Raw genomic sequence first — 26120 nt, 5'->3', positions numbered from 1 at the left:
GTTTTATTATTAATTTAATATGTATTTTAATATTATAGAAGTTATCTTTCTAGAATTACCATAATTTACCTCCGAGTTTTCATGTTTCCTAAATGTTTATATTCTGGTGTAGACTACTATGCAAACTGGGAGTTAGTATAACTTTTAGGCTTTGAACACTGGTTGTTGATTAGGCTACAATTCCTGGCATATGCAGCAGGGCTACTAATCAATCAAAAAAGAAACAAAAACTCACTTTTTATATGGCAAAAGTAAGCTGGCTATGGTTACCAAAGTGTTTTCTCATTAACACAAATTAGCATTGCTTCAAATTTATACATACAAATAACTCTCATAGGACTAATGGCAACTGATAGCATCACTTGATGAAACTATGTGCAAATAATACACTAGTAATCTGTTGGACCCTCATGGACAACCCCAACAGCGACAGACCGGAACGCCGTACTGCTATCGTTGCCCGGGAGCTCAGACATTTCGACATAGACATCGCCGCCCTAAGCAAGACCCAGCGGGCAGGGGAAGGCCAGCTCAAGGAGCAAGGCGGTGGTTACACCTTCTTCTGGAAAGGCAAACCTGAAGAAGAACGTCGCCTCCATGGGGTAGGCTTCGCCATAAAAAATGAGCTAGTTGAACGTCTCAGAGACTCCCCTTGTGGAATAAACGAATGCCTCATGACTCTACGGCTCACTCTAGCCCGGAACCAGTGCACTACGGTCATCAGGTTGTACATCCCAACACTGGAAGCCACAGACGAGACCAAAGAGGAATTCTACTCCAGCCTCGAACAATCCCTGTCCCGAGTCCCAACGGGCAACAAGCTGATCCTCCTCGGCGACTTTAACGCCAGAGTTGGAAAGGACACAGACCTCTGGGGAGGTGTGATTGGCAGAGAGGGGAGTAGGGAAAGCCAACTCCAACGGTACCCTCTTCCTGATGAACATGGCCTTGTCATAACCAACACCTTGTTCCATCAGAGAGACAAGTACAAGGCTTCATGGCAACACCCTCACTCCAAGCACTGGCATCTGCTGGACTACGTCATCGTCCGAGCGAGGGACCGCAAGGACGTCCACATCACCCGCGCCATGACAGGAGCTGACGACTGCTGGACAGACCACCACCTAATCCGTTCTGTCATCTCCATCAATGTAGCCCCAAAACAGCGGCAGCAACAGAAGGGGCACGGTGGCATAGTGGTTAGCACTGTTGCCTCACAGCGCCAGGGACCCGGGTTCAAATCTGGCCTCGGGCGACTGTCTGTGTGGAGTTTGCACATTCTCCCTGTGTCTGCGTGGGTTTCCTCCGGGTGCTCCGGTTTCCTCCCACAGTCCAAAGATGTGCAGGTTAGGTTGATTTGGCTATGATAAATTGACCCTTAGTGTTAGGGGATTAAATACATGGGGTTACAGGGATAGGGTGGGATATGTGTCGGTGCAGGCTCGATGGGCCGAAATGGCCTCTATCTGCACTGTAGATTCTGTGATTCTGTGATGCCGCAGGAAAATCAACGCTGGAGCACTCAAAGACCCTGCTAAGAAAGCCCTATTCAGCCTGCGCCTCACAACCAACCTGACGAATCCCAGTGATTCAGAGACACAGAGTGTCCACAGCGCCTGGTCTGCACTCAAGGCCTCCATAATCAGCACCTGTGAAGAGACGCTCAGTCACTCGACCAGAAAACACCAAGACTGGTTCGACGAGAATGACCAGGAGATCCAGGAGCTAATAAGCTGCAAGCGCAAGGCATTCCTGATCTGGAAACAGCAACAGAACTCGAGAGCAAGAAAGCAGCTCTACAGAAGCCTGAAGGCCGAGGTCTAACAAAAAACTCGCGACCTAAAGAACAGATGGTGGGTGGAGAAAGCGCAGGAGATCCAGCAGCTAGCCAACAACCATGACGTGCGTGGATTCTTTAGCGCAGTCAAGACCATCTACGGCCCAAGCACCCAAGGTCCTACCCCACTGCGGGCCAAGGAGTCTCCCTGCTGTCTGCCACCGGGAAAGTCATCGCAAGAATCCTCCTCAATCGCCTTCTCCCAGTGGCTGAAGAGCTCCTCCCAGAGTCGCAATGTGGATTCCGCCCACTAGGGCACAATGGACATGATCTTCACTGCACGTCAATTACAAGAGAAATGCAGGGAACAGCACCAACCGCTCTACATGGCCTCCTTTGACCTCACAAAGGCCTTCGACACCATCAACCGTGAGGGATTATGGAATGTCCGCCTCAAATTCGGCTGCCCTCAAAAGTTTGTCACCATCCTGCTTCACGACGACATGCAAGCCGTGATCCTGACCAACAGATCTACCACAGACACAATTCACGTACGGACCGGGGTCAAGCAAGGCTATGTCATCGCACCAATGCTCTTCTCGATCTTCCTGGCTGCAATGCTCCATCTCGCCCTCAGTAAGCTCCCCACTGGAGTGGAGTTAATCTACAGAACAAACGGGAAACTGTTCAACCTCCGTCGCCTCCAGTCCAGATCCAAGGTCGTCCCATCCTCTGTCATCGAATTTATGGTACGCCGTCTGCGCGCACTCTGAGGCCGAACTCCAAACCATCGTCAACACCTTTACCGAAGCGTACGAGAGCATGGGCCTTACACTAAACATCCGTAAGACAAAAGTCATCTACCAACCTGCCCCCGCCACACTGTACTGCTCCCCAATTATCAAAATCCACGACGAGGGCCTTGGACAACGTGGACCACTTTCCATACCTCTGGAGCCTACTGTCAACAAGGGCAGACACGATGACGAAGTCCAACACCGCCTTCAGTGTGCCAGTGCAGCCTTCGGTCGCCTGAGAAAGAGAGTGTTTGAAGACCAGGACCTCAAACCCAGCACCAAGCTCATGGTCTACAGAGCAGTAGTGATTCCCGCCCTCCTGTATGCATCAGAGACAGGCACCTCAAAGCACTGGAGAGGTACCACCAACGCTGCCTCCACAAGATCATGCAAATCCATTGGCAGTACACAGGCGCACCAACATCAGTGTTCTCGCTCATCCCCATCCCCAGCATTGAAGCTTTGACCACGCTCGATCAGCTCCGATGGATGGGCCACATTGTCCGCATGCCCGACACGAGACTCCCAAAACAAGTGCTCTACTCGGAGCTCCGACACAGCAAGAGAGCCCCAGGTGGGCAGAGGAAATGCTGCAAAGACACCCTCAAAGCCTCCTTGAAAAAGTGCAACATCCCCATCAGCACCTGGGAATCCCTGGCCCAAGACCGCACAAAGTGGAGGAGAAGTATCTGGGAAGGCGCCGAACACCTCGAGTCTCTTCGCCGGGAGCAAGTGGAAGCCAAGCGGAAGGAGCGTACATCAACCCAAGCACCCCACCCGCCCACCCCTTCAACCACCATCTGCCCCACCTGTGACAGAAACTGTAGGTCCCGCATTGGACTAATCAGTCACCCGAGAACTCATTTTTAGTGTGGAAGCAAGTCATCCTCAGTTCCGAGGGACTGTCGAAGAAGAAGAAGAAGAAGAAGAAGAATCATCTGTTGTGGAACAATGTTAGATTGTTAATAAACCTCCCACAGAGGAGACTTGAGTGAAAAGAAACCATTCATACAGAGACTGGTGGGAACCACTGATGGGTCCACTGTGGATTTGCACTCATGATTTCCCCCAGTTCCTGATCTAAACCATGCTGCTATAGTAGGTGCATGTTGTGTCCTGGCCAATAGAAATTCTTTTAACCCCAGTTAACTTTGTGCCCCTCCTAGTAACCAGCATTGGCAGAGGCCTTGGGCAGGCCTTTAGCCTGTCCTCTAATGTGTGTGAATTGGGCATCGTCTCCGAACAAAAAAAGTGGATTACAAAAAGGTCTCGGGGTTGGATTTTCTCAGCCCCGAAGAGGCGGGACTGCTGGGAAAGTTGCAGAATTTGGGGGCAGATGGCAAACCTGCCCCCTACCCGCCTCCGTGCCCTCTTGCCCGGAGGCGGGAAGCTGCCCGGCCCCGGGTCTCGTCACCTTGGAGGCGGGAAGGGATTAAAGCCTATTAACTGCCTGTTAACGGGTAGTTAACAGGCAGAAAATAGGATTATCCCCATTTTTGGCACTAAAGTGCGGGCTTCCCGACCTGGGGGAACCCCGCCATGGTGTATTTAATCTTGAACATTTTGAAAGAACTTCAACTTATATTTCAATATTAGCTCCAAACATATGGGGGGAAAAATAAGGGGGCGCTAACGGGGTGCAAAGCAACTAGCGCCCGAGCGCGGCGCCGCTAACGCCTCCCACAAAATTCAGCGGGAGGTTAGCGGAGGCGGTAGCCGGTAGCACCCCGCAGCACTGCACCTCCGGCAATGATGTCATTTCCGTGCGCAGCACCCTGCTCGCGCCCAGGCCGCAAACTTGGCTCGCGCCCCCTGACCTACCGCCGGATGCTATGTCCGATAGGGTCAAGGTGGCGTTTCTGCGGCCGGGACGGCGATAATTAAAGGGCAGGTGCCGGGCGGCTATTTTTTTTTGGGGCCACCTGCCAGCACCTGTCCCCTCTGGCCTCCTCCTGCAGGGTGCCGGCCGTAATCCTCTTGCGTGCCGGGCTCTTTTGCCGGCACCCCGCTCCCCGGTGGTCCCGCTGCGCCCAGGTGCTAGTTGCTTTGCGCCCTGTTAGCGCCCCCTTATTTTTCCTCCCATGTTTGGAGCTAATATTGAAATATTAGTTGAGATTCTTTCAAAATATTCAGGATTAAATAACCAGAGAAACTATGTTTTAAGAGTTTGTGAATCCCAATTTTGTCTCACTGGACAAAAATAAGGAAAAGAATATCCGTGAATCCCAGGTTGGTCAACATGTCAGATTCAGGCAGGTGTGAATGGAGGCCCAAAAGCCTGTGGAGCAGAAATTCTGCCAATGGCCACAGGTGAATGGGGTAATGGACTGCAAGTAGCCCTGGGCTGTATTATGAATGCCACTGCTTTTAGATAAGGGGGAAATGTATTCCATTGAAATACCAAAAGGTTATTGTGAAGGGAGATACCTGCACACTTAATATTGCCTCTCAGTCCTCACTTATTTTAATGTTTTATGCTTTGAACCTGTTGATCAGATGCATTCAGGGCTGTAAACAAGGGTGTAGGGTGTCCAAGGTTATTACACATTTAAGTGTTTTACATAACTTTGGCCTGCAAAAGGAGTTTACTATGGAGCAGGCTGTAGAACATACACAGCATCAACAAATTGCAGAAGATGGCCAAGATCCAGAAGACATGTCTGCCCAAAAGTTGGCAGTCAGTCAGAGTGATGAGGCAATCTCTGATGGAACACTTTTGTCAACTGCATGATGTGTCCAAAGCACAACAGTTTTTTCCACATGCATCTAATAGGCAAGTAAAGCATTGTCCTCACTGCCTTTAGCCATGTATCACCATTTTTCACTAATTATCTTAATCTGCCACATTTAAAAATAACTGTAAGCATGAAGTACAGTGTTGGAGAATCCAAGCTAACACTAGGAATTATTCCTTTTTCATATTGGGGAATGTTGCTGTAATTCTCTTCATTTGCAGGACATCAGCCTTTTAAGAGCTGCTGCTCCTGGAATTCCAGCCACAGGCCTTTCTCAGCCAATCGCTTCATGCATCTGGAGTGCAGTATTAACATTTAAATGAGCGAAATTTTGCATTACAGCATGAAGTTGGCTCATTTCACTGCTGGCACACAGTGCCAAAGAAGCAACGATCCTATCATCACTGTGTCTAGACGCTAGACTGCATTATCAGCCACTATATCTAAAAGAGTTAGACTTGTCAGATATGTAAGCAGTTTTATAAAATTCCTCTATTGCCAACAGTCCTCATCCTTCAGTGACTTCACGAAAGGAGTTTAAACTTTTATGATGTTATTAGAGATAGGATTCTGCTCAAAATGAATGACGACGGTATCCAAATATAAAAATCAGACGGTTTAAAATGATGCACTGAAAGCTTAGGATAAAATATTGATTGTTGAACTTAAATAAAATCAAAGCTTTAGGCGAGAAAGTTTTAAGTTGATTTTACTAACTCAGTGATTGATTCCTATTCCCACCTGTGATGATTATTGATGCAATATTTTTCTCTGTCTTCTTTTAAGGACTGGCTGACTGTACCCTTGCTTTGGGATTTGAGAAGATGGAAAGAGGATCTCTTTCTTCTAAGGTAGATGAAATATTTTGTTAATTTGACATGGGATTTGGAGTGCCTGTAAGTTGGTGCTTTTTTGAATTCAGATATTAAGCATTCTGTAATCCACTTCAGTACAATGCAGACCAAACTTTCTTTTTTTCATATTTTCCCCTCCACTCTGCCTCCAATGATTTCCTCTCCACTCATGCAGACATTGATCTTATAGTGTCATAGGAACTTGAGTACAGGATGCATCGTGCCTGTGCCAGAATTAGCTCCCTACTGGAGATATCTCCATTTACCTATACTTTTTCTGTATCTTTTAATATTCTTCTTCTTCAAATGTTTGATATAATTTATTCTTTAATTTTGTGATTGACTAAGCTTCAATTGCCACTTGTGGTAGATCATTCTATGTCCTAATAATCTTTGCATAAAAAATTACTTCTACACCCCCGCCCACCGCCTTGTGTTCCTAGTACTGATCCTGAGTTGCCAAATCATTGACTAGTGGAAATAATCTTCAAAATTTTCTCTCAAACCCTTCTTTAATTTGAATACTTATATTGGATGTGTCTTTTTGCCTAAATTCCTTTAGTGAACTTAACTCTTTTGTAAATCTCTCCATGACTATATTTTCTCATTTCTGATATCATCCCAGTGAATCCACAGAAGTATCTAGGATATACAGCACAGAAACAAGCCATTCCGCCCAACTCTTCCATGCCGGCATTTATGCTCCACTCAAGCCTCCTCTCGTCTTTTCCTCATCTAACTCTATCAGCATAACCCTCTATTCCCTTCTCCCTCATATGCTTATCTAGCTTCCCCTTAAATGCATCTATACTATTCGCCTCAACCACTCCCTGTGGTAGCGAGTTCCACATTCTCACCACTCTCTGGGTAAAGAAGTTTCTTCGGAATTCCCTATTTGATTTCTTGGTGACTATCTTATATTGACGGCCTCTAGTTTTGCTCTTCCCTACAAGTGGAAACACTTTCTCTGTGTCTACTCTATCAAAACCTTTCATAGTTTTAAAGACTTTTATTAGGTCACCCCTCACCCTTCTCTTTTCAAGAGAAAAGAGACCCAGCCTGTTCATCCTCTCCTGATAGGTATACCCTCGCATTTCTGGTATCATCCATGTAAATTGTTTTTGCACCCTCTCCAGTGCCTCTGTATCCTTTCTATAATATGGCAACCAGAACTGTACACCATACTCCAAGTGTGGTCTAACCAAGGTTCGAGACAAGTTTAGCATAACTTCTCCACCTTTCAATTCTTTTCCTCTAGAAATAAACCCTAGTGTTTGTTTTTTTTTTTTTATGGCCTTATTGACCTGCATTGCTACTTTCAGTGATTTGTGTATTTGTACTCCCAGATCCCTTTGCTCCTCGACCCCATTTAGATTCTCATTTTCTAAGTAATATGTGACCATTTATTTTTCTTACCAAAATGTAATACCTCACAATTATCTATGTTGAAATTCATTTGCCAATTATATGCCCATTCTGCAAGTTTATTAATCTCTTGTAATTTATTGCAGTCATCCTCAGTATTGACTATCCCCCCTACCCAATTTGATGTCGTCTGCAAATTTAGAAATTGTGTTATTGATTCCAAAGTCTAAATCGTTAATATTGAATGTTTTTTCTTGGTATGGTGGGAATGAGCTGGAGCGTGTTTTCCTGTATAGGGGATTAGAATGAGCTGGAGCGTGTTTTCCTGTATAGGGGATGAGAATGAGCTGGAGCATGTTTTCCTGTATGGGGGATTAGAATGAGCTGGAGCGTGTTTTCCTCTATGGGGGATTAGAATGAGCTGGAGCGTGTTTTCCTGTATGGGGGATTAGAATGAGCTGGGGCGTGTTTTCCTGTATGGGGGATTAGAATGAGTTCGAGCGTGTTTTCCTGTATGGGGGATTAGAATGAGTTCGAGCGTGTTTTCCTGTATAGGGGATTAGAATGAGCCGGAGCGTGTTTTCCTGTATAGGGGATTAGAATGAGCTGGAGTGTGTTTTCCTGCATGGCGGATTAGAATGAGCTGGAGTGTGTTTTCCTGTATGGCGGATTAGAATGAGCTGGAGTGTGTTTTCCTGTATGGGGGATTAGAATGAGCTGGAGCGTGTTTTCCTGTATTGGGGATTAGAATGAGCTGGAGCGTGTTTTCCTGTATATGGGATGAGAATGAGCCGGAGCGTGTTTTCCTGTATGGGGGATTAGAATGAGCTGGAACGTGTTTTCCTGTATGGGGGATTAGAATGAGCTGCAGTGTGTTTTCCTGTTTCGGGGATTAGAATGAGCTGGAGCGTGTTTTCCTGTATAGGGGATTAGAATGAGCTGGAGTGTGTTTTCCTGTATAGGGGATTAGAATGAGCTGGAGCATGTTTTCCTGCATGGGGGATTAGAATGAGCTGGAGCGTGTTTTCCTGTATGGGGGATTAGAATGAGCTGGAGTGTGTTTTCCTGTATGGGAGGATTAGAATGAACCCGAGCGTGTTTTCCTGTATAGGGGATTAAAATGAGCTGGAGCGTGTTTTCCTGTATGGGGGATTAGAATGAGCTGGAGCGTGTTTTCCTGTATGGGGGATTAGAATGAGCTGGAGCGTGTTTTCCTGTATGGGGGATGAGAATGAGCCGGAGCGTTTTTTTCCTGTATAGGGGATTAGAATGAGCCGGAGCGTGTTTTCCTGTGTAGGGGATTAGAATGAGCTGGAGCGTGTTTTCCTGTATGGGGGATTAGAATGAGCTGGAGTGTGTTTTCCTGTATCGGGGATTAGAATGAGCCGGAGCGTGTTTTCCTGTATAGGCGATTAGAATGAGCTGGAGCGTGTTTTCCTGTATGGTGGATTAGAATGAGCCGGAGCGTGTTTTCCTGTATGGTGGATTAGAATGAGCCGGAGCGTTTTTTTCCTGTATAGGGGATTAGAATGAGCCGGAGCGTGTTTTCCTGTGTAGGGGATTAGAATGAGCTGGAGCGTGTTTTCCTTTATGGGGGATTAGAATGAGCTGGAGCGTGATTTCCTGCATGGGGGATTAGAATGAGCTGGGGCGTGTTTTCCTGTATGGGGGATTAGAATGAGCTGGGGCATGTTTTCCTGTGTGGGGGATTAGAATGAGCCCGAGCGTTTTTTCCCGTATTGGGGATTAGAATGAGCTGGAGCATGTTTTCCTGTATGGGGGATTAGAATGAGTTCGAGCGTGTTTTCCTGTATAGGGGATTAGATTGAGCCGGAGCGTGTTTTCCTGTATAGGGGATTAGAATGAGCCGGAGCGTGTTTTCCTGTATAGGCGATTAGAATGAGCTGGAGCGTGTTTTCCTGTATCGGGGATTAGAATGAGCTGGAGTGTGTTTTCCTGTGTGGCGGATTAGAATGAGCTGGAGCGTGTTTTCCTGTATAAGGGATGAGAATGAGCTGGAGCGTGTTTTCCTGTATGGGGGATTAGAATGAGCTGGAGCGTGTTTTCCTGCATGGGGGGATTAGAATGAGCTGGAGCATGTTTTCCTGTATGGGGGATTAGAATGAGCTGCAGCGTGTTTTCCTGTATGGGGGATTAGAATGAGCTGGAGTGTGTTTTCCTGTATGCGGGATTAGAATGAGCCGGAGCGTGTTTTCCTGTATGGGGATTAGAATGAGCTGGAGCGTGTTTTCCTGTATGGGGGATTAGAATGAGCTGGAGTGTGTTTTCCTGTATGGGGGATTAGAATGAGCCGGAGCGTGTTGTCCTGTACAGGGGATTAGAATGAGCTGGAGCGTGTTTTCCTCTGTATGGGATTAGAATGAGCTGGAGCGTGTTTTCCTGTATATGGGATTAGAATGAGCCGGAGCGTGTTTTCCTGTATGGGGATTAGAATGAGCTGGAGCGTGTTTTCCTGTATGGGGCATTAGAATGAGCTGGAGCGTGTTTTCCTGTATGGGGGATTAGAATGAGCTGGAGCGTGTTTTCCTGTATGGGGGATTAGAATGAGCCGGAGCGTGTTTTCCTGTATAGGGGATTAGAATGAGCTGGAGCGTGTTTTCCTGTATGGGGGATTAGAATGAGCTGGAGCGTGTTTTCCTGTATGGGGGATTAGAATGAGCTGGAGCATGTTTTCCTGTATGGGGGATGAGAATGAGCCCGAGCGTGTTTTCCTGTATGGGAGGATGAGAATGAGTCCGAGCGTGTTTTCCTGTATGGGGGATTAGAATGAGCCGGAGCGTGTTTTCCTGTATGGGGGATTAGAATGAGCTGGAGCGTGTTTTCCTGTATGGTGGATTAGAATGAGCCGGAGCGTGTTTTCCTGTATGGGGGATTAGAATGAGCTGGAGCGTTTTTTTCCTGTATAGGGGATTAGAATGAGCCGGAGCGTGTTTTCCTGTGCAGGGGATTAGAATGAGCTGGAGCGTGTTTTCCTGTATGGGGGATTAGAATGAGCTGGAGCGTGCTTTCCTGTGTAGGGGATTAGAATGAGCTGGAGTGTGTTTTCCTGTATGGTGGATTAGAATGAGCTGGAGCATGTTTTCCTGTATGGGGGACTAGAATGAGCTGGAGTGTGTTTTCCTGTATGGGGTTTAGAATGAGATGGAGCATGTTTTCCTGTATGGGGGATTAGAATGAGCTGGAGTGCGTTTTCCTGTATGGGGGATTAGAATGAGTTCGAGCGTGTTTTCCTGTATTGGGGATGAGAATGAGCCGGAGCGTGTTTTCCTGTATAGGGGATTAGAATGAGCCGGAGCGTGTTTTCCTGTATAGGCGATTAGAATGAGCTGGAGCGTGTTTTCCTGTATGGGGGATTAGAATGAGCTGGAGTGTGTTTTCCTGTATGGGGGATTAGAATGAGCTGGAGCATGTTTTCCTGTATGGGGATTTAGAATGAGCTGGAGTGTGTTTTCCTGTATGGGGGATTAGAATGAGCTGGAGCGTGTTTTCCTGTATGGGGGATTAGAATGAGCTGGAGCGTGTTTTCCTGTATGGGGGATTAGAATGAGCTGGAGCGTGTTGTCCTGTATGGGGGATTAGAATGAGCTGGAGTGTGTTTTCCTGTATAGGGGATTAGAATGAGCTGGAGCGTGTTTTCCTGTATGGGGTTTAGAATGAGATGGAGCATGTTTTCCTGTATAGGCGATTAGAATGAGCTGGAGTGTGTTTTCCTGTATGGGGTTTAGAATGAGATGGAGCATGTTTTCCTGTATGGGGGTTTAGAATGAGCTGGAGCGTGTTTTCCTGTGTGGGGGATTAGAATGAGTTGGAGCGTGTTTTCCTTTATGGGGGATTAGAATGAGCTGGAGCGTGATTTCCTGTATGGGGGATTAGAATGAGCTGGGGCGTGTTTTCCTGTATGGGGGATTAGAATGAGCTGGGGCATGTTTTCCTGTATGGGGGATTAGAATGAGTTCGAGCGTGTTTTCCTGTATAGGGGATTAGAATGAGCCGGAGCGTGTATTCCTGTATAGGGGATTAGAATGAGCCGGAGCGTGTTTTCCTATATTGGGGATTAGAATGAGCTGGAGCGTGTTTTCCTGTATAGGGGATTAGAATGAGCTGGAGCGTGTTTTCCTGTATGGGGGATTAGAATGAGCTGGAGCGTGTTTTCCTGTATTGGGGATTAGAATGAGCTGGAGCGTGTTTTCCTGTATATGGGATTGGAATGAGCCGGAGCGTGTTTTCCTGCATGGGGACTAGAATGAGCTGGAGCGTGTTTTCCTGTATTGGGGATGAGAATGAGCCGGAGCGTGTTTTCCTGTATAGGGGATTAGAATGAGCCGGAGCGTGTTTTCCTGTATAGGCGATTAGAATGAGCTGGAGCGTGTTTTCCTGTATGGGGGATTAGAATGAGCTGGAGTGTGTTTTCCTGTATGGGGGATTAGAATGAGCTGGAGCATGTTTTCCTGTATGGGGATTTAGAATGAGCTGGAGTGTGTTTTCCTGTATGGGGGATTAGAATGAGCTGGAGCGTGTTTTCCTGTATGGGGGATTAGAATGAGCTGGAGCGTGTTTTCCTGTATGGGGGATTAGAATGAGCTGGAGCGTGTTGTCCTGTATGGGGGATTAGAATGAGCTGGAGTGTGTTTTCCTGTATAGGGGATTAGAATGAGCTGGAGCGTGTTTTCCTGTATGGGGTTTAGAATGAGATGGAGCATGTTTTCCTGTATAGGCGATTAGAATGAGCTGGAGTGTGTTTTCCTGTATGGGGTTTAGAATGAGATGGAGCATGTTTTCCTGTATGGGGGTTTAGAATGAGCTGGAGCGTGTTTTCCTGTGTGGGGGATTAGAATGAGTTGGAGCGTGTTTTCCTTTATGGGGGATTAGAATGAGCTGGAGCGTGATTTCCTGTATGGGGGATTAGAATGAGCTGGAGTGTGTTTTCCTGGATAGGGGATTAGAATGAGCTGGAGTGTGTTTTCCTGTATGGGGGATTAGAATGAGCTGGAGTGTGTTTTCCTGTCTGGGGGATTAGAATGAACCGGAGCGTGTTTTCCTGTATGGGGGATTAGAATGAGCTGGAGCGTGTTTTCCTGTATGGGGGATTAGAATGAGCTGGAGCGTGTTTTCCTGTATGGGGGATTAGAATGAGCTGGAGTGTGTTTTCCTGGATAGGGGATTAGAATGAGCTGGAGTGTGTTTTCCTGTATGGGGGATTAGAATGAGCTGGAGTGTGTTTTCCTGTCTGGGGGATTAGAATGAACCGGAGCGTGTTTTCCTGTATGGGGGATTAGAATGAGCTGGAGCGTGTTTTCCTGTATGGGGGATTAGAATGAGCTGGAGTGTGTTTTCCTGTATGGGGGATTAGAATGAGCTGGAGTGTGTTTTCCTGTATGGGGGATTAGAATGAGCCGGAGCGTGTTTTCCTGTATGGGAGGAATAGAATGAGCCGGAGCCTGTTTTCCTGTATGGGGGATTAGAATGAACCCGAGCGTGTTTTCCTGTATGGGAGGATTAGAATGAGCCCGAGCGTGTTTTCCTGTATGGGAGGATTAGAATGAGCCGGAGCGTGTTTTCCTGTATGGGGGATTAGAATGAGCTGGAGCATGTTTTCCTGTATAGGGGATTAGAATGAGCTGGAGCGTGTTTTCCTGTATAGGGGATTAGAATGAGCTGGAGTGTGTTTTCCTGTATAGGGGATTAGAATGAGCTGGAGCATGTTTTCCTGTATGGGGGATTAGAATGAGCTGGAGCGTGTTTTCCTGTATGGGGGATTAGAATGAGCTGGAGTGTGTTTTCCTGTATGCGGGATTAGAATGAGCTGGAGCGTGTTTTCCTGTATGGGGATTAGAATGAGCCGGAGCGTGTTTTCCTGTATAGGGGATTAGAATGAGCTGGAGCGTGTTTTCCTGTATATGGGATTAGAATGAGCCGGAGCGTGTTTTCCTGTATGGGGATTAGAATGAGCTGGAGCGTGTTTTCCTGTATGGGGGATTAGAATGAGCTGGAGCGTGTTTTCCTGTATGGGGGATTAGAATGAGCCGGAGCGTGTTGTCCTGTACAGGGGATTAGAATGAGCTGGAGCATGTTTTCCTGTATATGGGATTAGAATGAGCCGGAGCGTGTTTTCCTGTATGGGGATTAGAATGAGCTGGAGCGTGTTTTCCTGTATGGGGCATTAGAATGAGCTGGAGCGTGTTTTCCTGTATGGGGGATTAGAATGAGCTGGAGCGTGTTTTCCTGTATGGGGGATTAGAATGAGCTGGAGCGTGTTTTCCTGTATGGGGGATTAGAATGAGCTGGAGCATGTTTTCCTGTATGGGGGATTAGAATGAGCCCGAGCGTGTTTTCCTGTATGGGAGGATGAGAATGAGTCCGAGCGTGTTTTCCTGTATGGGGGATTAGAATGAGCCCGAGCGTGTTTTCCTGTATAGGGGATTAGAATGAGCTGGAGCGTGTTTTCCTGTATGGGGGATTAGAATGAGCCGGAGCGTGTTTTCCTGTATGGGGGATTAGAATGAGCTGGAGCGTGTTTTCCTGTATTGGGGATTAGAATGAGCTGGAGTGTGTTTTCCTGTATGGGGGATTAGAATGACTCAGAGCGTGTTTTCCTGTATAAGGGATGAGAATGAGCTGGAGCGTGTTTTCCTGTATGGGGGATTAGAATGAGCTGGAGCGTGTTTTCCTGCATGGGGGGATTAGAATGAGCTGGAGCATGTTTTCCTGTATGGGGGATTAGAATGAGCTGCAGCGTGTTTTCCTGTATGGGGGATTAGAATGAGCTGGAGTGTGTTTTCCTGTATGCGGGATTAGAATGAGCCGGAGCGTGTTTTCCTGTATGGGGATTAGAATGAGCTGGAGCGTGTTTTCCTGTATGGGGGATTAGAATGAGCTGGAGTGTGTTTTCCTGTATGGGGGATTAGAATGAGCCGGAGCGTGTTGTCCTGTACAGGGGATTAGAATGAGCTGGAGCGTGTTTTCCTCTGTATGGGATTAGAATGAGCTGGAGCGTGTTTTCCTGTATATGGGATTAGAATGAGCCGGAGCGTGTTTTCCTGTATGGGGATTAGAATGAGCTGGAGCGTGTTTTCCTGTATGGGGCATTAGAATGAGCTGGAGCGTGTTTTCCTGTATGGGGGATTAGAATGAGCTGGAGCGTGTTTTCCTGTATGGGGGATTAGAATGAGCCGGAGCGTGTTTTCCTGTATAGGGGATTAGAATGAGCTGGAGCGTGTTTTCCTGTATGGGGGATTAGAATGAGCTGGAGCGTGTTTTCCTGTATGGGGGATTAGAATGAGCTGGAGCATGTTTTCCTGTATGGGGGATGAGAATGAGCCCGAGCGTGTTTTCCTGTATGGGAGGATGAGAATGAGTCCGAGCGTGTTTTCCTGTATGGGGGATTAGAATGAGCCCGAGCGTGTTTTCCTGTATAGGGGATTAGAATGAGCTGGAGCGTGTTTTCCTGTATGGGGGATTAGAATGAGCCGGAGCGTGTTTTCCTGTATGGGGGATTAGAATGAGCTGGAGCGTGTTTTCCTGTATGGTGGATTAGAATGAGCCGGAGCGTGTTTTCCTGTATGGGGGATTAGAATGAGCTGGAGCGTTTTTTTCCTGTATAGGGGATTAGAATGAGCCGGAGCGTGTTTTCCTGTGCAGGGGATTAGAATGAGCTGGAGCGTGTTTTCCTGTATGGGGGATTAGAATGAGCTGGAGCGTGCTTTCCTGTGTAGGGGATTAGAATGAGCTGGAGTGTGTTTTCCTGTATGGTGGATTAGAATGAGCTGGAGCATGTTTTCCTGTATGGGGGACTAGAATGAGCTGGAGTGTGTTTTCCTGTATGGGGTTTAGAATGAGATGGAGCATGTTTTCCTGTATGGGGGATTAGAATGAGCTGGAGTGCGTTTTCCTGTATGGGGGATTAGAATGAGTTCGAGCGTGTTTTCCTGTATTGGGGATGAGAATGAGCCGGAGCGTGTTTTCCTGTATAGGGGATTAGAATGAGCCGGAGCGTGTTTTCCTGTATAGGCGATTAGAATGAGCTGGAGCGTGTTTTCCTGTATGGGGGATTAGAATGAGCTGGAGTGTGTTTTCCTGTATGGGGGATTAGAATGAGCTGGAGCATGTTTTCCTGTATGGGGATTTAGAATGAGCTGGAGTGTGTTTTCCTGTATGGGGGATTAGAATGAGCTGGAGCGTGTTTTCCTGTATGGGGGATTAGAATGAGCTGGAGCGTGTTTTCCTGTATGGGGGATTAGAATGAGCTGGAGCGTGTTGTCCTGTATGGGGGATTAGAATGAGCTGGAGTGTGTTTTCCTGTATAGGGGATTAGAATGAGCTGGAGCGTGTTTTCCTGTATGGGGTTTAGAATGAGATGGAGCATGTTTTCCTGTATAGGCGATTAGAATGAGCTGGAGTGTGTTTTCCTGTATGGGGTTTAGAATGAGATGGAGCATGTTTTCCTGTATGGGGGTTTAGAATGAGCTGGAGCGTGTTTTCCTGTGTGGGGGATTAGAATGAGTTGGAGCGTGTTTTCCTTTATGGGGGATTAGAATGAGCTGGAGCGTGATTTCCTGTATGGGGGATTAGAATGAGCTGGGGCGTGTTTTCCTGTATGGGGGATTAGAATGAGCTGGGGCATGTTTTCCTGTATGGGGGATTAGAATGAGTTCGAGCGTGTTTTCCTGTATAGGGGATTAGAATGAGCCGGAGCGTGTATTCCTGTATAGGGGATTAGAATGAGCCGGAGCGTGTTTTCCTATATTGGGGATTAGAATGAGCTGGAGCGTGTTTTCCTGTATAGGGGATTAGAATGAGCTGGAGCGTGTTTTCCTGTATGGGGGATTAGAATGAGCTGGAGCGTGTTTTCCTGTATTGGGGATTAGAATGAGCTGGAGCGTGTTTTCCTGTATATGGGATTGGAATGAGCCGGAGCGTGTTTTCCTGCATGGGGACTAGAATGAGCTGGAGCGTGTTTTCCTGTATGGGGGATTAGAATGAGCTGGAGCGTGTTTTCCTGTATGGGGGATTAGAATGAGCTGGAGTGTGTTTTCCTGGATAGGGGATTAGAATGAGCTGGAGTGTGTTTTCCTGTATGGGGGATTAGAATGAGCTGGAGTGTGTTTTCCTGTCTGGGGGATTAGAATGAACCGGAGCGTGTTTTCCTGTATGGGGGATTAGAATGAGCTGGAGCGTGTTTTCCTGTATGGGGGATTAGAATGAGCTGGAGTGTGTTTTCCTGTATGGGGGATTAGAATGAGCTGGAGTGTGTTTTCCTGTATGGGGGATTAGAATGAGCCGGAGCGTGTTTTCCTGTATGGGAGGAATAGAATGAGCCGGAGCCTGTTTTCCTGTATGGGGGATTAGAATGAACCCGAGCGTGTTTTCCTGTATGGGAGGATTAGAATGAGCCCGAGCGTGTTTTCCTGTATGGGAGGATTAGAATGAGCCGGAGCGTGTTTTCCTGTATGGGGGATTAGAATGAGCTGGAGCATGTTTTCCTGTATAGGGGATTAGAATGAGCTGGAGCGTGTTTTCCTGTATAGGGGATTAGAATGAGCTGGAGTGTGTTTTCCTGTATAGGGGATTAGAATGAGCTGGAGCATGTTTTCCTGTATGGGGGATTAGAATGAGCTGGAGCGTGTTTTCCTGTATGGGGGATTAGAATGAGCTGGAGTGTGTTTTCCTGTATGCGGGATTAGAATGAGCTGGAGCGTGTTTTCCTGTATGGGGATTAGAATGAGCCGGAGCGTGTTTTCCTGTATAGGGGATTAGAATGAGCTGGAGCGTGTTTTCCTGTATATGGGATTAGAATGAGCCGGAGCGTGTTTTCCTGTATGGGGATTAGAATGAGCTGGAGCGTGTTTTCCTGTATGGGGGATTAGAATGAGCTGGAGCGTGTTTTCCTGTATGGGGGATTAGAATGAGCCGGAGCGTGTTGTCCTGTACAGGGGATTAGAATGAGCTGGAGCATGTTTTCCTGTATATGGGATTAGAATGAGCCGGAGCGTGTTTTCCTGTATGGGGATTAGAATGAGCTGGAGCGTGTTTTCCTGTATGGGGCATTAGAATGAGCTGGAGCGTGTTTTCCTGTATGGGGGATTAGAATGAGCTGGAGCGTGTTTTCCTGTATGGGGGATTAGAATGAGCTGGAGCGTGTTTTCCTGTATGGGGGATTAGAATGAGCTGGAGCATGTTTTCCTGTATGGGGGATTAGAATGAGCCCGAGCGTGTTTTCCTGTATGGGAGGATGAGAATGAGTCCGAGCGTGTTTTCCTGTATGGGGGATTAGAATGAGCCCGAGCGTGTTTTCCTGTATAGGGGATTAGAATGAGCTGGAGCGTGTTTTCCTGTATGGGGGATTAGAATGAGCCGGAGCGTGTTTTCCTGTATGGGGGATTAGAATGAGCTGGAGCGTGTTTTCCTGTATGGTGGATTAGAATGAGCCGGAGCGTGTTTTCCTGTATGGGGGATTAGAATGAGCTGGAGCGTTTTTTTCCTGTATAGGGGATTAGAATGAGCCGGAGCGTGTTTTCCTGTGTAGGGGATTAGAATGAGCTGGAGCGTGTTTTCCTGTATGGGGGATTAGAATGAGCTGGAGCGTGCTTTCCTGTGTAGGGGATTAGAATGAGCTGGAGTGTGTTTTCCTGTATGGTGGATTAGAATGAGCTGGAGCATGTTTTCCTGTATGGGGGACTAGAATGAGCTGGAGTGTGTTTTCCTGCATGGGGTTTAGAATGAGATGGAGCATGTTTTCCTGTATGGGGGATTAGAATGAGCTGGAGTGCGTTTTCCTGTATGGGGGATTAGAATGAGTTCGAGCGTGTTTTCCTGTATTGGGGATGAGAATGAGCCGGAGCGTGTTTTCCTGTATAGGCGATTAGAATGAGCTGGAGCGTGTTTTCCTGTGTGGTGGATTAGAATGAGCTGGAGCGTGTTTTCCTGTATGGGGGATTAGAATGAGCTGGAGTGTGTTTTCCTGTATGGGGGATTAGAATGAGCTGGAGCATGTTTTCCTGTATGGGGGATTAGAATGAGCTGGAGTGTGTTTTCCTGTAAGAGGGATTAGAATGAGCTGGAGCGTGTTTTCCTGTATGGGGGATTAGAATGAGCTGGAGCGTGTTTTCCTGTATGGGGGATTAGAATGAGCTGGAGCGTGTTGTCCTGTGTGGGGGATTAGAATGAGCTGGAGTGTGTTTTCCTGTATAGGGGATGAGAATGAGCTGGAGCGTGTTTTCCTGTATGGGGTTTAGAATGAGATGGAGCATGTTTTCCTGTATAGGCGATTAGAATGAGCTGGAGTGTGTTTTCCTGTATGGGGTTTAGAATGAGATGGAGCATGTTTTCCTGTATGGGGGTTTAGAATGAGCTGGAGCGTGTTTTCCTGTATGGGGGATTAGAATGAGTTGGAGCGTGTTTTCCTTTATGGGGGATTAGAATGAGCTGGAGCGTGATTTCCTGTATGGGGGATTAGAATGAGCTGGGGCGTGTTTTCCTGTATGGGGGATTAGAATGAGCTGGGGCATGTTTTCCTGTATGGGGGATGAGAATGAGTTCGAGCGTGTTTTCCTGTATAGGGGATTAGAATGAGCCGGAGCGTGTTTTCCTGTATAGGGGATTAGAATGAGCCGGAGCGTGTTTTCCTATATTGGGGATTAGAATGAGCTGGAGCGTGTTTTCCTGTATAGGGGATTAGAATGAGCTGGAGCGTGTTTTCCTGTATGGGGGATTAGAATGAGCTGGAGCGTGTTTTCCTGTATTGGGGATTAGAATGAGCTGGAGCGTGTTTTCCTGTATATGGGATTGGAATGAGCCGGAGCGTGTTTTCCTGCATGGGGACTAGAATGAGCTGGAGCGTGTTTTCCTGTATGGGGGATTAGAATGAGCTGGAGCGTGTTTTCCTGTATGGGGGATTAGAATGAGCTGGAGTGTGTTTTCCTGGATAGGGGATTAGAATGAGCTGGGGTGTGTTTTCCTGTATGGGGGATTAGAATGAGCTGGAGTGTGTTTTCCTGTCTGGGGGATTAGAATGAACCGGAGCGTGTTTTCCTGTATGGGGGATTAGAATGAGCTGGAGCGTGTTTTCCTGTATGGGGGATTAGAATGAGCTGGAGTGTGTTTTCCTGTATGGGGGATTAGAATGAGCTGGAGTGTGTTTTCCTGTATGGGGGATTAGAATGAGCCGGAGCGTGTTTTCCTGTATGGGAGGATTAGAATGAGCCGGAGCCTGTTTTCCTGTATGGGGGATTAGAATGAACCCGAGCGTGTTTTCCTGTATGGGAGGATTAGAATGAGCCCGAGCGTGTTTTCCTGTATGGGAGGATTAGAATGAGCCGGAGCGTGTTTTCCTGTATGAGGGATTCGAATGAGCTGGAGCATGTTTTCCTGTATAGGGGATTAGAATGAGCTGGAGCGTGTTTTCCTGTATAGGGGATTAGAATGAGCTGGAGTGTGTTTTCCTGTATGGGGGATTAGAATGAGCTGGAGCGTGTTTTCCTGTATAGGGGATTAAAATGAGCTGGAGCGTGTTTTCCTGTATGGGGGATTAGAATGAGCCGGAGCGTGTTTTCCTGTTTGGGGGATTAGAATGAGCTGGAGCGTGTTTTCCTGTATGGGGGATTAGAATGAGCCGGAGCGTTTTTTTCCTGTATAGGGGATTAGAATGAGCCGGAGCGTGTTTTCCTGTGTAGGGGATTAGAATGAGCTGGAGCGTGATTTCCTGTATGGGGGATTAGAATGAGCTGGAGTGTGTTTTCCTGAATGGCGGATTAGAATGAGCTGGAGTGTGTTTTCCTGTATCGGGGATTAGAATGAGCCGGAGCGTGTTTTCCTGTATCGGCGATTAGAATGAGCTGGAGCGTGTTTTCCTGTATGGTGGATTAGAATGAGCCGGAGCGTGTTTTCCTGTATGGGGGATTAGAATGAGCCGGAGCGTTTTTTTCCTGTATAGGGGATTAGAATGAGCCGGAGCGTGTTTTCCTGTGTGGGGGATTAGAATGAGCTGGAGCGTGTTTTCCTTTATGGGGGATTAGAATGAGCTGGAGCGTGATTTCCTGTATGGGGGATTAGAATGAGCTGGGGCATGTTTTCCTGTGTGGGGGATTAGAATGAGCCCGAGCGTGTTTTCCCGTATTGGGGATTAGAATGAGCTGGAGCATGTTTTCCTGTATGGGGGTTAGAATGAGTTCGAGCGTGTTTTCCTGTATAGGGGATTAGAATGAGCCGGAGCGTGTTTTCCTGTATAGGGGATTAGAATGAGCCGGAGCGTGTTTTCCTGTATAGGCGATTAGAATGAGCTGGAGCGTGTTTTCCTGTATCGGGGATTAGAATGACCTGGAGTGTGTTTTCCTGTATGGCGGATTAGAATGAGCTGGAGCGTGTTTTCCTGTATAAGGGATGAGAATGAGCTGGAGCGTGTTTTCCTGTATGGGGGATTAGAATGAGCTGGAGCGTGTTTTCCTGCATGGGGGATTAGAATGAGCTGGAGCGTGTTTTCCTGCATGGGGGATTAGAATGAGCTGGAGCATGTTTTCCTGTATGGGGGATTAGAATGAGCTGGAGCGTGTTTTCCTGTATGGGGATTAGAATGAGCCGGAGCGTGTTTTCCTGTATAGGGGATTAGAATGAGCTGGAGCGTGTTTTCCTGTGTATGGGATTAGAATGAGCCGGAGCGTGTTTTCCTGTATGGGGATTAGAATGAGCTGGAGCGTGTTTTCCTGTATGGGGGATTAGAATGAGCTGGAGCGTGTTTTCCTGTATGGGGGATTAGAATGAGCCGGAGCGTGTTTTCCTGTATGGGGGATTAGAATGAGCTGGAGCCTGTTTTCCTGTATGGGGGATTAGAATGAGCTGGAGCGTGTTTTCCTGTATGGGGGATTAGAATTAGCCGGAGCGTGTTTTCCTGTACAGGGGATTAGAATGAGCTGGAGCGTGTTTTCCTGTATGGGGGATTAGAATGAGCTGGAGCGTGTTTTCCTGTATGGGGGATTAGAATGAGCTGGAGCATGTTTTCCTGTATGGGGGATTAGAATGAGCCCGAGCGTGTTTTCCTGTATGGGAGGATGAGAATGAGTCCGAGCGTGTTTTCCTGTATGGGGGATTAGAATGAGCCCGAGCGTGTTTTCCTGTATAGGGGATTGGAATGAGCTGGAGCGTGTTTTCCTGTATGGGGGATTAGAATGAGCCGGAGCGTGTTTTCCTGTATGGGGGATTAGAATGAGCTGGAGCGTTTTTTTCCTGTATAGGGGATTAGAATGAGCCGGAGCGTGTTTTCCTGTGTAGGGGATTAGAATGAGCTGGAGCGTGTTTTCCTGTATGGGGGATTAGAATGAGCTGGAGTGTGTTTTCCTGTATGGGGTTTAGAATGAGATGGAGCATGTTTTCCTGTGTGGGGGATTAGAATGAGCTGGAGTGTGTTTTCCTGTATGGGGGATTAGAATGAGTTCGAGCGTGTTTTCCTGTATAGGGGATGAGAATGAGACGGAGCGTGTTTTCCTGTATAGGGGATTAGAATGAGCCGGAGCGTGTTTTCCTGTATAGGGGATTAGAATGAGCCGGAGCGTGTTTTCCTGTATAGGCGATTAGCATGAGCTGGAGTGTGTTTTCCTGTATAGGGGATGAGAATGAGCCGGAGCGTGTTTTCCTGTATAGGGGATGAGAATGAGCCGGAGCGTGTTTTCCTGTATGGGGGATTAGAATGAGCCGGAGCGTGTTTTCCTGTATAGGCGATTAGAATGAGCTGGAGCGTGTTTTCCTGTATGGGGGATTAGAATGAGCTGGAGTGTGTTTTCCTGTATGGGGTTTAGAATGAGATGGAGCATGTTTTCCTGTATAGGCGATAAGAATGAGCCGGAGCGTGTTTTCCTGTATGGGAGGATTAGAATGAGCCGGAGCGTGTTTTCCTGTATGGGGGATTAGAATGAGCCGGAGTGTGTTTTCCTGTATAGGGGATTAGAATGAGCTGGAGCGTGTTTTCCTGTATTGGGGATTAGAATGAGCTGGAGTGTGTTTTCCTGTATGGGGGATTAGAATGACTCAGAGCGTGTTTTCCTGTATGGGGGATTAGAATGAGCCGGAGCGTGTTTTCCTGTATGGGGGATTAGAATGAGCCCGAGCGTGTTTTCCTGTATGGGGGTTTAGAATGAGCTGGAGCGTGTTTTCCTGTATGGGGGATTAGAATGAGCTGGAGCGTGTTTTCCTGTATAGGGGATTAAAATGAGCTGGAGCGTGTTTTCCTGTATGGGGGATTAGAATGAGCCGGAGCGTGTTTTCCTGTTTGGGGGATTAGAATGAGCTGGAGCGTGTTTTCCTGTATGGGGGATTAGAATGAGCCGGAGCGTTTTTTTCCTGTATAGGGGATTAGAATGAGCCGGAGCGTGTTTTCCTGTGTAGGGGATTAGAATGAGCTGGAGCGTGATTTCCTGTATGGGGGATTAGAATGAGCTGGAGTGTGTTTTCCTGAATGGCGGATTAGAATGAGCTGGAGTGTGTTTTCCTGTATCGGGGATTAGAATGAGCCGGAGCGTGTTTTCCTGTATCGGCGATTAGAATGAGCTGGAGCGTGTTTTCCTGTATGGTGGATTAGAATGAGCCGGAGCGTGTTTTCCTGTATGGGGGATTAGAATGAGCCGGAGCGTTTTTTTCCTGTATAGGGGATTAGAATGAGCCGGAGCGTGTTTTCCTGTGTAGGGGATTAGAATGAGCTGGAGCGTGTTTTCCTTTATGGGGGATTAGAATGAGCTGGAGCGTGATTTCCTGTATGGGGGATTAGAATGAGCTGGGGCATGTTTTCCTGTGTGGGGGATTAGAATGAGCCCGAGCGTGTTTTCCCGTATTGGGGATTAGAATGAGCTGGAGCATGTTTTCCTGTATGGGGGTTAGAATGAGTTCGAGCGTGTTTTCCTGTATAGGGGATTAGAATGAGCCGGAGCGTGTTTTCCTGTATAGGGGATTAGAATGAGCCGGAGCGTGTTTTCCTGTATAGGCGATTAGAATGAGCTGGAGCGTGTTTTCCTGTATCGGGGATTAGAATGACCTGGAGTGTGTTTTCCTGTATGGCGGATTAGAATGAGCTGGAGCGTGTTTTCCTGTATAAGGGATGAGAATGAGCTGGAGCGTGTTTTCCTGTATGGGGGATTAGAATGAGCTGGAGCGTGTTTTCCTGCATGGGGGATTAGAATGAGCTGGAGCGTGTTTTCCTGCATGGGGGATTAGAATGAGCTGGAGCATGTTTTCCTGTATGGGGGATTAGAATGAGCTGGAGCGTGTTTTCCTGTATGGGGATTAGAATGAGCCGGAGCGTGTTTTCCTGTATAGGGGATTAGAATGAGCTGGAGCGTGTTTTCCTGTGTATGGGATTAGAATGAGCCGGAGCGTGTTTTCCTGTATGGGGATTAGAATGAGCTGGAGCGTGTTTTCCTGTATGGGGGATTAGAATGAGCTGGAGCGTGTTTTCCTGTATGGGGGATTAGAATGAGCCGGAGCGTGTTTTCCTGTATGGGGGATTAGAATGAGCTGGAGCCTGTTTTCCTGTATGGGGGATTAGAATGAGCTGGAGCGTGTTTTCCTGTATGGGGGATTAGAATTAGCCGGAGCGTGTTTTCCTGTACAGGGGATTAGAATGAGCTGGAGCGTGTTTTCCTGTATGGGGGATTAGAATGAGCTGGAGCGTGTTTTCCTGTATGGGGGATTAGAATGAGCTGGAGCATGTTTTCCTGTATGGGGGATTAGAATGAGCCCGAGCGTGTTTTCCTGTATGGGAGGATGAGAATGAGTCCGAGCGTGTTTTCCTGTATGGGGGATTAGAATGAGCCCGAGCGTGTTTTCCTGTATAGGGGATTGGAATGAGCTGGAGCGTGTTTTCCTGTATGGGGGATTAGAATGAGCTGGAGTGTGTTTTCCTGTATGGGGGATTAGAATGAGTTCGAGCGTGTTTTCCTGTATAGGGGATGAGAATGAGACGGAGCGTGTTTTCCTGTATAGGGGATTAGAATGAGCCGGAGCGTGTTTTCCTGTATAGGGGATTAGAATGAGCCGGAGCGTGTTTTCCTGTATAGGCGATTAGCATGAGCTGGAGTGTGTTTTCCTGTATAGGGGATGAGAATGAGCCGGAGCGTGTTTTCCTGTATAGGGGATGAGAATGAGCCGGAGCGTGTTTTCCTGTATGGGGGATTAGAATGAGCCGGAGCGTGTTTTCCTGTATAGGCGATTAGAATGAGCTGGAGCGTGTTTTCCTGTATGGGGGATTAGAATGAGCTGGAGTGTGTTTTCCTGTATGGGGTTTAGAATGAGATGGAGCATGTTTTCCTGTATAGGCGATAAGAATGAGCCGGAGCGTGTTTTCCTGTATGGGAGGATTAGAATGAGCCGGAGCGTGTTTTCCTGTATGGGGGATTAGAATGAGCCGGAGTGTGTTTTCCTGTATAGGGGATTAGAATGAGCTGGAGCGTGTTTTCCTGTATTGGGGATTAGAATGAGCTGGAGTGTGTTTTCCTGTATGGGGGATTAGAATGACTCAGAGCGTGTTTTCCTGTATGGGGGATTAGAATGAGCCGGAGCGTGTTTTCCTGTATGGGGGATTAGAATGAGCCCGAGCGTGTTTTCCTGTATGGGGGTTTAGAATGAGCTGGAGCGTGTTTTCCTGTATGGGGGATTAGAATGAGCTGGAGCGTGTTTTCCTGTATAGGGGATTAAAATGAGCTGGAGCGTGTTTTCCTGTATGGGGGATTAGAATGAGCCGGAGCGTGTTTTCCTGTTTGGGGGATTAGAATGAGCTGGAGCGTGTTTTCCTGTATGGGGGATTAGAATGAGCCGGAGCGTTTTTTTCCTGTATAGGGGATTAGAATGAGCCGGAGCGTGTTTTCCTGTGTAGGGGATTAGAATGAGCTGGAGCGTGATTTCCTGTATGGGGGATTAGAATGAGCTGGAGTGTGTTTTCCTGAATGGCGGATTAGAATGAGCTGGAGTGTGTTTTCCTGTATCGGGGATTAGAATGAGCCGGAGCGTGTTTTCCTGTATCGGCGATTAGAATGAGCCGGAGCGTGTTTTCCTGTATAGGGGATTAGAATGAGCTGGAGCGTGTTTTCCTGTGTATGGGATTAGAATGAGCCGGAGCGTGTTTTCCTGTATGGGGATTAGAATGAGCTGGAGCGTGTTTTCCTGTATGGGGGATTAGAATGAGCTGGAGCGTGTTTTCCTGTATGGGGGATTAGAATGAGCCGGAGCGTGTTTTCCTGTATGGGGGATTAGAATGAGCTGGAGCCTGTTTTCCTGTATGGGGGATTAGAATGAGCTGGAGCGTGTTTTCCTGTATGGGGGATTAGAATTAGCCGGAGCGTGTTTTCCTGTACAGGGGATTAGAATGAGCTGGAGCGTGTTTTCCTGTATGGGGGATTAGAATGAGCTGGAGCGTGTTTTCCTGTATGGGGGATTAGAATGAGCTGGAGCATGTTTTCCTGTATGGGGGATTAGAATGAGCCCGAGCGTGTTTTCCTGTATGGGAGGATGAGAATGAGTCCGAGCGTGTTTTCCTGTATGGGGGATTAGAATGAGCCCGAGCGTGTTTTCCTGTATAGGGGATTGGAATGAGCTGGAG

At 47.5% G+C, this 26120-nt stretch overlaps 1 protein-coding gene across 1 annotated transcript in view; it reads left to right on the top strand.

Moving 5' to 3' along the window:
- The window catches only part of scp2a (sterol carrier protein 2a), a 206450-nt gene that overhangs the window by 12850 nt on the left and 167480 nt on the right, over window positions 1-26120 (top strand). Inside the window, exon 5 of the mRNA XM_085982811.1 lies at window positions 6096-6160. Within this exon, the coding sequence (XP_085838937.1) occupies window positions 6096-6160 (65 nt within the window). The remainder of the gene's footprint in view (window positions 1-6095; window positions 6161-26120) is intronic.

This window comes from Somniosus microcephalus, chromosome 3, assembly GCF_052327205.1.
Source record: "Somniosus microcephalus isolate GS21.2 chromosome 3, FLI_Smic_1.0, whole genome shotgun sequence".
Taxonomy (NCBI): Eukaryota; Metazoa; Chordata; class Chondrichthyes; order Squaliformes; family Somniosidae; genus Somniosus; species Somniosus microcephalus.
The sequence above is the reverse complement of the archived record's forward strand: the minus strand, read 5'-3'. Positions and strand labels throughout refer to the sequence as shown.